General features: G+C 30.5%; 1 protein-coding gene across 12 annotated transcripts in view; it reads left to right on the forward strand.

The window, feature by feature from the left end:
• The window catches only part of LOC143224941 (sodium-coupled neutral amino acid transporter 9 homolog), a 69,470-nt gene extending 64,411 nt beyond the window's left edge, over positions 1–5,059 (forward strand). For all 12 annotated transcript variants that reach the window (XM_076453471.1, XM_076453509.1, XM_076453535.1 and 9 more), the window contains 2 exons: positions 3,288–3,377; positions 3,962–5,059. In XM_076453471.1, the coding sequence (XP_076309586.1) occupies positions 3,288–3,377; positions 3,962–4,133 (262 nt within the window). In that variant the 3' untranslated portion in view covers positions 4,134–5,059. The remainder of the gene's footprint in view (positions 1–3,287; positions 3,378–3,961) is intronic.
• The last annotated feature ends 6,078 nt before the right edge of the window (positions 5,060–11,137 follow it).

Consider the following 11,137-nt stretch of genomic DNA (forward strand, 5'->3'; position numbering starts at 1 on the left):
ACTGAAGGCAACAGAGAAGAAGACTCAGATGATGATGAAGAAGAATTCCTTGGTTTCACCCCAGCAGAAATGAAAGAAGCAGAGCAGAAGTTAATGAAAGCTGTCCACTCAACTGTTCTCGTGCAAGAAATTCTGTCAGCGTGGTTCTCCATTGATGATGATGTACCAGTAGCTTCCTCAATTTTAACAGAAGAGACCATGAGCGAAGATGAAGAAGAAGAAGATCCTGCCCCAGTACCTTCAACAAGAACTGCAGATGAAGCCGTCAAAGGACTTGAGGTAGCCCTACAGTACTACAAGCATGAGGGAGACAAACTGAAAACACTACAACTAAAGTCCATGATTAGAGATGCAAGGAAGAGGGCAACAATGAGCAAGAAGCAAGCAACAATAACGTCATACTTTACCAAGAAATAAACTGTATTTGAACTATATTATCTGTTTTTGTAATTTTTAAAATTAATAAATTGAATAAAATTTTTGTGATGATAATGTAAAAAGTGGATAAAAATTTAATGTGGTTTCTTGTATATTCGTAAGAATTTCAAATGTAATAACTCAGCATGAAACTAACTTTTTTGTTTATATTTGTTATGTTTTTAAAAAATGTGAAATAAAATGGTTTGAAATGTATTTTATTTGTTTTTCCTTATTGTTTAACTGCTAGTTAGTAAATTCGGTATTAAAAATTTAATAATTTATGCAACTGTGCAATATCGCTACCACGAGATTTAAAATGGCAGCCCGCATGTAACATGGGAAGACAAAATTTTACAATAAAAAGGTTTATTTTTATTGTAATCTTTATATTATTAATAAATCTTAATCAAAATTGTCTTGTATATTTTATTTATTAAAAAGGGGAAAAGCGAACCATCGCAATGCATTGGTCATTTGTGTTAAAACGGCACTTGTCAATTGTATCTGAATAGTCTATACATTAATATTATAATGATCACACAATGGCCTGGATGAGGCTCCTCAGCGGAACTGTTGGCGACTTTGGCTTTTCAGTCACAAAGGTTTAAGCCACGGTTAAGCAGGTTGACCCCCCAAATACCGCGGCTTAACTGTATATTGAAACACCTATTAATATAATTTTTTTCAGTTATTCATTATTTTACCATAATTATTCATAATTTTTCACTGTATCTTGTCACTATATTAGGTTGTTTTCTCAGTAGTTTACAATAAGGCAAGACATTTTTATGTGTTGGTTCATGACAAAAAATAACCTAATTGTATTTTGTTTCAGTGGTAGCTGTGCAGGAGAAGTGATCTGTCAAACAACTTACACATGTGATTAGTAAAATTATAATGGGCTGCATCAAAAATGTAATTAGTTGATAAAACAAACATGCATACCTATTAGCTTTATAAGTTATGTTTCAATAATATAAAGTTCTGAGTGCTCCTGATTATAAAGTAGATGTATTACAAGTGTTTGTAAACTGTATAGTAAATTATTATTTAATGTATGACATTTTTGTTTGGAACATGATATATACCAGTGTACTACTTTTGAGTAACTTCAAATCAAGAGTTTTAAAGAGTAACAGTAGATGATTGACATCTTTAGTATTTTAAAATTCAAAGATATTTCAAAATATCTGAATAACAAAATGTTATTATTCAATATAAATTCCAATAATAGAAAACTGTGTATATTAAGAGAAACTAAAACACAACCTGGAAATCAGCATAGCTAATTAAGTATACATTTCTTATATTTCTGTTTTCAAAGATTAGAATGCAGTTTCATCCTGTATGCTGTTAGTGATATTTTCAGCTACAGTCTTGGTAATATTTCATGTGATTTGGTCAGCTTATGAGATTTAACTCTTGTGCTATGGGTTATGTATCAAAAAGCCCATTTCATCATGTTTGTTGACTTCATTCAAACTGTTATTGATCTACCATTTTATGAACTGGTCCCATTTATATACTTGTGTATGTGACATGTGAATAACCAGTCAAAAGCTAAGAATGTTCCCTTTGTGGCTCTTTCAGCAATTTTTGTGTGTTTGGATGCCATCTCATTCTTTTGAAACAAGATTTCAAGGAGTTGGGTTGTGTTCATAATCTTTTGAAATTTCTTGCATTTTAGATTGAAATACAGCTGAGTTGTTAAACTTGAGAAATTATAATAAAACTCTTATGGCATCAAAGAATAATTTGATTTTTTGGTTATTCAAATATATATAATAAAAACCTAAAAAAAATTTTTAAGACAGAGAGAAGTAGGTGAAGAAGCAACCATGTACAAAGGCTGTAACAAGAAGACATAATTATTTGCTTTATTTTTGGATTTAGTGTTCTGTATTTTAAGAAAAATAAATTCAAGAACTTGTTTGTAAACAGTAATAATTTATATACATATATATAATGTATAATAATTGAAATGTGACTGTATTTTACAAAATAAAGTAATAATAGTAATATATATAAATGTTTGATGTTATGATATTTAAGCTACATAGACTAAACATTTGTTTTCAAGTTATAATTTGTAGTCATTCTAGAATGAATAGAAGTTTATTTATCAAATTTTTATGGTGTTTAAAAGATTGGTCAAATTTGCCAAATGCATACAGACATTTAGATTTGATAGGGAAAATAAGATAAAATGTAAAGTTTTTTTCCTAAAAAAAATTGTAATTGTCTGGAGGTGATAAAGATGTGTGAAATTTGAAAATTTTCTAATGTATGAAAATAATTTAAATTTTAAAATGGAAATTACTTTGCTTGTTGGATAGTCAACATTCTGAAGTAAAAAAATAAAAAAATAAAAAATCTTAATACTCAATTCAAAAACCTAATATTTTGTGTACAAAAGCATTTTAATGTTTGCCAATAACCTTAATGTTGTAAAAATATACATACATTATCAAATATCATATACATACATTAAGTTGTCAATACAGAACAATTTCTATAATAAAAGCATAATAATAATAAATTAAATTAGAAAGTAAAGACATCAGAAGTTTTATACATGAAATAGTATAATCAGTACTGTTAATCAAAGTAACAACTTTATTATACTGTAAATACAGAACACTAGCATATTAACTATTGGATTTGTGTACTTGCTTTGGTAGCCATGCATCATTTCCTTTAAATTATATTACTGAGGTAAAATTGTTTATATAGATGTAGTTGAGGTGAATTATTAACTTTTGGCTATCAACTTATTTTACATAAACGTAGTGGGCTTGAAAACATTTATATTTGCTAGTTAGTTTAATCTGAGTTTAGATAACCTAAAGTTTTTGCATTTTTTTCAGATTGAAGCAAATAGTTTGTTTAAACAGTGTTCTCCTTATCATTTGTATCTTGTTTGCTATCTACTTTCCACGTATAGGAACTATCATTAGGTAGGTTTCTTATTTTGTTAATTTTCTTTTCAATAAAAACTTTATATACACAAATGTGTATATAACTAGTATTAATTTGTGATAAGTTATTTGTATGTAAAAGTTACGTAATGTTTTTGGTCAATAAATGGCAATGGATTAAAGAAAATTTACTATAAATATTTTCTAGTAGTTCTAAATGAGATCTTAAAATGATGAATTATTTTGATTATACTTATCCACAGAGCAGACATTACTTCAGACTTTCAAAACATTCATCCATGATTATTTTAATTTGTAGCTGAAGAGCAATGTCTGTAATGGCAGTCTAATTTTACAATTTGTTTTGCAACTGATTTCTTGCATTGATTTAGTGGATTAGTTTTATTATTGTTGAAATTGGTAATGACTCCCAATATTTGCAAAATACTGATTTTTATTTTTGCCAATTTATCTTTGATTGTAATATTTGTGAATTTTGTTCAACTGATTTGGGGAGCGAATAGAAATTTTTATGACATCAGTTGTTTTTAGAAGTACTGAATAAACAGGCCATTTTTATCTTTTGTAGTTATTAAATGATTTGGTATTCTTCAAATTTTCAGATTTTCTGGCTCATTTTCAGGCCTAGCTTATGTCTTTGTCTTGCCTTGTATCACTTACCTTAAGGCTCAGAAGGACAGAAGAAGCTTAACAATTACTTCTGTAGTTTGTCATGTCTTTCTTGTCTTATTAGGATTTGCCAATTTTGTGGCACAGTTTTTTGTTGATGTGTAAAAAAAAAGAGATACTCAAATTTAGTTGCTAAGTATTACATATTTCTAAAAGTATACTTAAATGAAAGTCCAAATTAGATTATTACAAGAATTAACTTCACACTAACTTGATTCTTATTTTGATTGTAAATGTTATTACATAAAAATGGAATCTACCTGATTGTTTTTTTCTATCTTAGAAAATCTAAATTTGTAATTGTAAAATGTTCCAAAAGTTTCTTCAATTGTTTTCCTTTTCAACTAATCTGAAACATTAAAAGTTTGGCACATTTATTTTGTAACATTTTACCTTTCACACTATATGTTTCTTGACATGCTTTATTTAATTTTAACCAATATAGAAATTTATCCTATACTTAACAAATTATATTAATTTTTTTTATGTTCACTAAAAAACTAAGCTTTACCCTAAACCTCAAGACTAGCGAGCTAAAATGTTACTTTTTCATCTTTACAAATATTTTTGTCACTTGTTTGACAAGATTTTTCTATATCCATTGAAAAATCTCCAAAACCTTCTCATAAGATACTGAGACCTTACCCAACAGTTCAGGTATATAACTGTGTTCACCTTGTATTATGATGCATGTAAGATTTTGAATTTTACTTAATTTTTTGTTCTCATGATAGTGGGTCTTGTTGCATTTGTTTTGAACCTGTATTTTGAACCAAATGTGAAGTGCATATCATTTAATATTATGAAGTTTTAATTTAAATGACACAAGTAGCAGTGTTCATTTATTCTTTTTTCTATATTTTTTATTCTAATGTTTTGTTCATAACTTTTACATAGTATAAGGACAATGATTATATTTGGGAGAAATTATGCATGATTAAAACATCTCATCCATATTATTGTAACAGGTGGCTGTTAGTCACTGGGTTCAGCTGTATACTAATTATGAATAAATTTATTTTATATCAAGATATTTTGTGTGCAGTTGTGGGTAAGTCTAACAAGCCACCACCAGAAAGAAATTTACATAAAGAATATAGAAAGCACTTGGAGATTAGGTAACGCAGAAACATATATTTAATGTATTATAGAAACAAAACACACAGTTAGTTCAATATACTTAACAGTTGTACCTCCAGTTGTCTGTCGTCAAATTCATTGGGATATTTTCAAATAAGTTCCTTCGTCATTGACCTGGACCATGCGACTTGGCCATAACTCATAATCTGAAGGTTGCAGATTCAAATCCCGTCACACCAAACATGCTAACCCTTTCAGCCATGGAGGCATTATAATGTGATGGTCAATCCCACTATTCGTTAGCAAAAGAGAAGCCCAAGAGTTAGCAGTGGGTGGTGATGACTAACTGCCTTCCTTCTAGTCTTACACTGCTATATTAAGGATGGCTAGTGCAGATAGCCCTCAAGTAGCTTTGTACTAAATTCAAAACAAACCAAACCAAAACTTGATTCAATACTTACAAGAAACAATGCATTTAATCTTTTGATGCATGTTGTTTTGAAGTTCATTTCTGATGTTTTTTAGTTTTGAAAATGAATGCTCCCCATTGAAATTTACCATAAGACATTAAAAAAAATTGCAGTGATTTCCCATTTTTACAAATGTTAATTTTAAAAGATCTGTCTTTATCTTATTATAAACAGCACTGGCAGTAGGCTTTTCCATGCTCAATATGTAATATTTCAACTAATTAAAAATTGAAAACCAGTTGTTCTTTGTTCAGGTTGTTTGGCTCATTGTTTTTGTTTTTTTAGTTATAGTTAAAGATTTATTTTATTATTAGTTACTTCATAGTTATTAAATTAATCTTAGTCATAGTTGTCCTTACAGTTAACTACCTATCATTTTGTTGTTATTATAGTTGACCAAGAAATGACAATCATAATATTTGTGAGGTAAGATAATTTAGGATTTTAATTAATTAACCCTTTGACAGTATTCTTCTTAGAGTAGCTGGATACCAAAACTGAATGATTATTAAAGATTACCATTTAATAGCTAAGTCTTCAGAACCTTTCATACAATTGCAGATTCAATATACTGGAAACAAGTTTTTAAGAAATAGTTTATTTCAGCTTCTCTTATTTTAATGATAAATATACAAACTGCAGGTGGTGGTAAAAAAAAAAGTGGCTCCCCTTGAAAGCATTTTTAATTTATTATATGTTTCATCAAACGATATAAATATGTAAAACTATGTCTTTAGAAAGCACTGAATAAGATCTATTCCAATATCATCTCGAGTCCTAATTTTAACATTGGCTTTTGTAAATACCTAAACTTTTCATGATTCTAGTTACAATTTCTCATAAAAATTGTTGTGTATCTGCTGTAGCTTCTTAGAGTTTAGATGTAATTAGCAACCAATCATGTAATTACTACAAACAAGTTCAATCTTTCACATACTAAGCCTAACCATAAACTGTTTGCACTAACAAGGCAAATTATACACAAGTAGCAGATTATATTTATATGTTTTGTTTTTCTATGAAAAACAGAACGACTTGCTCACACAGTCTCTCTCAATATTCTCAATTTCTAGACACTTCCACTTCTTGAATCTTCCAGTTTGTATTTGACCTTCATTATCACCAAATAACCAGAAGTATTCTTCAGATGGGAAAATTGCCTTTCCCTAGCAAATTATATATATATGTTTTGTTTTTCTATGAAAAACAGAATGACTTGCTCACACAGTCTCTCTCAATATTCTCCATTTCTAGGCACTTCCACTTCTTGAATCTTCCAGTTTGTATTTGACCTTCATTGTCACCAAATAACCAGAAGTATTCTTCAGATGGGAAAATTGCCTTTCCCTAGCAAATTATATATATGTTTTGTTTTTCTATGAAAAACAGAATGACTTGCTCACACAGTCTCTCTCAATATTCTCCATTTCTAGGCACTTCCACTTCTTGAATTTTCCAGTTTGCATTTGACCTTCATTATCACCAAATAACCAGAAGTATTCTTCAGATGGGAAAACTGCCTTTTTACTTCTCTCTTTTCAAGTGCCCTGAATACAGTAGTACCAATCAATAACAAACTGTACAGGCCTCACAGACAAGACAAAGTTAACCTAAGTTAATAGTATAACTTGTAATAAAGTTCCAAATGTGCCACATCTCATGATTGTATTAAATGTTGAGATGTAACTGCCCAGTTTATCAAGATTACTTATTTGTATGGACAAACTTTCTCTGAAACATAGTTACGGTTTACTTCCTTCAAAGTTATAAAAAAAAAATGAATATAATTTTTTTCTGTATACCATTTTTATTTATGTTTTTAACTTTTAACCTGAAATTTTGGAATCCCTATATAGCCAGAGCTCTCCCCTTAAGATAGTAAGCAGTATGTTCTATACGTTTAAAAAATACAGGAACTATATTATTAAATACTGCATTTACTTGATAGAAATAAGACTTCAAAAATTTATTAAATTCAACAGTTTCCTCAGTGTATCCAAAGTATTATCTATAATATCTGCAACATGAATGAATACTGGTTTTTTGAAGTTCATTTTCTTTAAGATGGAATATCTGAGAAACCACTTATGAAGACATGGAGATATTCTATGTATGTGGTAAGAAACGAAATGACTGAACAGTAATTGTTAAAAAGGGGATGCAAAAAACATTTATTTTACCGTCTATCTTAAGTTGTTTTGTACCTTATCTATTATACAACATATAACAGCCCACAGCCCTTGCATTGGTGGTACTGAAACAGGTGGTAAAGTTAAAATTAGCTAAAAACTCCATGGAGAATACACTGAAATGGATACATTCCTTAACTAGATTTTTCTATGCAAGAGAGTAATAATTCCTGTAATGACTCAAAATATCATGCAGCCCTTCTTTAGAAAAAAGGTAATTTGCATAAAATTGATTTCTTTGAGCTGGAAAACATCCAAATCAAAGGAATGATGGTCATCTACAAATATCTTTGAAAGCCTAAAGTTGCATCATGGGCTTTCATATTTTTTTTCACAATCACCTTTTGAGAGTAAGTCCTTGATATGTTCTTACAGCAGAGTCGTTATTTGTACTTCTCACAATATTAAGAAGATAATATTTGGAAAGGGCACCAACAATTTTGATATAATCGTCTATGACATGAATTTACCAGTTAGTGAAGAACGTAACCAGTAACATTCATTGTTTGAATTGACCACTAACTCCTTAATATACTTTGGTAACTGATCTTCATAGCTTGAATTCTTCAGTTATATGTTGTGTCCTTAAGGAAGAAAACATGGCACTTTTATGCATCTATAAAACCAAGGTCTGCAATGTCAACATATGTTTTCATTCAACTTCAGATGTCTTCAGCATTATTTTCAAACATTTGATGAATTACTGCTGCAACATTATTTCTTCCACAAGGAAAGTATGATCCATTAATAGACACTTTCAGACATGATCATCATCAGCTTTACAAGGGGCCTACATATATGCATCCTGTTTCCTTCATTAAAGTTCTCAGTCAATACTTTTTATTTTATGTTAAGTGCCACTTCAACTTTTTCTTCTGGGTTTTTACTCTGTCAAGTGTGGGTGTTGATTATTTCTTGATGATTGATATGCTCAACCCTCAAATAAAATGGAACAAAGTTACTGAATGAGGCTGCAAGAACCAAATGTGTTACTTTCTATATGACAAGAGAATCCTTTAAGCCAGACACATCTGAGATTATCCTATTTGATAAGCCAATACAAAACATAAACAGTAGGTTAACTGAACATATCCATACAGTTTTTACATTAGTATATTTCAATGGTCTATACTCATACTAGCTAGGAATACTCCTCATTTATGTGGTTAGTTTTCACAAATTCTTGAAATATGTCACTATTTTACCAAATGTAGGAGTCGTCTAAGAATTTTGCTATCATTTACCATAGTTTTGTATGCTTATGTTTTGTCATATAATAATATTCTTTAGCTTTCATACAGGTGTAATTTAACATGAAAAAAATTCTGTAATGAAAAGATTATTTTTAAAAAAATCATGTATTTTGTTTTGAACTTAAATAATCTGTGTATTATGATTATTTATTCACCCACACCAAAACTCTTAGTAACCAACATCATAGTAAACAAGTTACTTCTCAAACAACTTTATTTTAAATTCATGTAGATAGATTATAAACTCTCATCTATTTTTTTTATTGTTTACTCTTATTATTTTCAAAGTTGAGCTTCATTGGTGGTTGTTCATACCACATTGTATAATACACTGCTGGCCAAAATCTTAAGGCCAATGAACATAAAGAAAAGATATTGCATTGTTAGACTCAGCCACTTATTTGAGTAGAGCTTCGAAAGATGAAAAGGGAAAATAAAAATAAACTTTTTTAGCATTTAATAGGGAAAATGTGAACACTATAAAATTAGCCTAAATACTAGCTGGTCAAAAGTTTAAGACCATGTTGAAATGTAAGTCTTAATCGGTAAACATATAACAAAACTTAGTCATTTGTGTTCAAGCATTAGCGTTGTCAACATCTCCCACTGACATTTCCTGTGTTACATTGTGAAAACCTGGCAAAGGTTTAAAATTTGACAGAGTTTGAACGTGGCAGAATTGTCGAGCTGTAAAAGCAAGGTTTCTCTCAATATGCCATTGCTGGTGAGAGTGGGCATAGTAAAACTGCTGTTGCAAATTTCTTAAAAGACCCTGAGGAATACAGAATAAGAATTTCAAGTGGTCAGCCCAAGAAACTTTTGCTGGCATTGAGCAGGAGGATTTGATAGGTTGTCTGGCAAGACCACCAGCCAATTGTCGAACCAGATTAAGGCCCTTACAGGATGCAGAATGCAGCTCAAAAACAATAAGATGGCATCTACAAGAGAAAGGCATTAAAAACCGTAAATGTCTTCAAAGGCCACGCCTTTTTCCACACCACGAAACAGCTGGGTTAACTTTGCTGAGAAGCACCAAACATGGGACATAGAAAAGTGGAAGAAGGCTTTGTTCTCTGATGAGAAGAAATTTAACCTGTATGGTCCAGATGGCTTCCAACATTACTGGCACAATAAGGATATCCCACCAGAAACATTTTCTACAGGACACAGTGGAGGAGATTTTATCATGATTTAGAGTGCTTTTTCTTTTCATGGAACAGTGGAGCTTCAGGTTATACATGGGCATCAAAGAGCAGCTGGCTACATTGGCATGTTGGAAAGAGCATCCTTATTGACTGAATGCCCTCACTTGTCTGGAAATGACTGGATCTTTCAGCAGGACAATTCTGCAATCCACCATGCCTGCAGGATAAAGGACTTTTTCATGGTGAATAATGTGATACTTTTGGACCATCCAGTATGCTTGCCTGAACTGAACACCATTGAAAATGTTTGGGGGTGGATGGCAAGGGAAGTTTATAGAAATGGATGTCAATTCCAAACAGTGCATGTTATTTATGAAGCCATTTTCACCACTCTGAATAACATTCCAGCCAGCATTCTGCAAATGCTTTTCTTGACCATGCCAAAGTGAATGTTTGAAGTTATTCACAATGAAGACTGTGCAACTCACTATTAAGACCTCTTGTTGAACATTTCCTACTCTGTTTAGGACTTCTTTTTGGTATGGTCTTAAACTTTTGACCAGCTAGTAATTAGGCTAATTTCATATTGTTTACATTTTCCCTATTAGATGCTAAAAACTGTTTTTATTTTCCGTTTTCTTATTTTCACCTTTCAAAGCTCTACTCAAATAAGTGGTTGAGTCTAACAATACAAAATGCATATTTTTACTTTATGTTCATTTGCCTTAAGATTTTGGCCAGCAGTGTATAATAAAAGTAACAATGAAGGGCTATAGAAAGAAAACCACCAATGGAGTGAAAATCATTTGAAGAGTGAGAAACAAATTATTATATTTTCAAGGTATGATAGTTTCTTAGCAAACACAAACATGCTCTTTGGGATTGGTAGAAAAATTATGTAATTTATAGTTGTTAATAATAGCTATTTAAGTTATCATAATAGTAGCTTTTAAAATAAGAATACTAGCTATT

The sequence above is a fragment of the Tachypleus tridentatus genome, chromosome 1 (assembly GCF_004210375.1).
Source record: "Tachypleus tridentatus isolate NWPU-2018 chromosome 1, ASM421037v1, whole genome shotgun sequence".
Classification (NCBI taxonomy): Eukaryota; Metazoa; Arthropoda; class Merostomata; order Xiphosura; family Limulidae; genus Tachypleus; species Tachypleus tridentatus.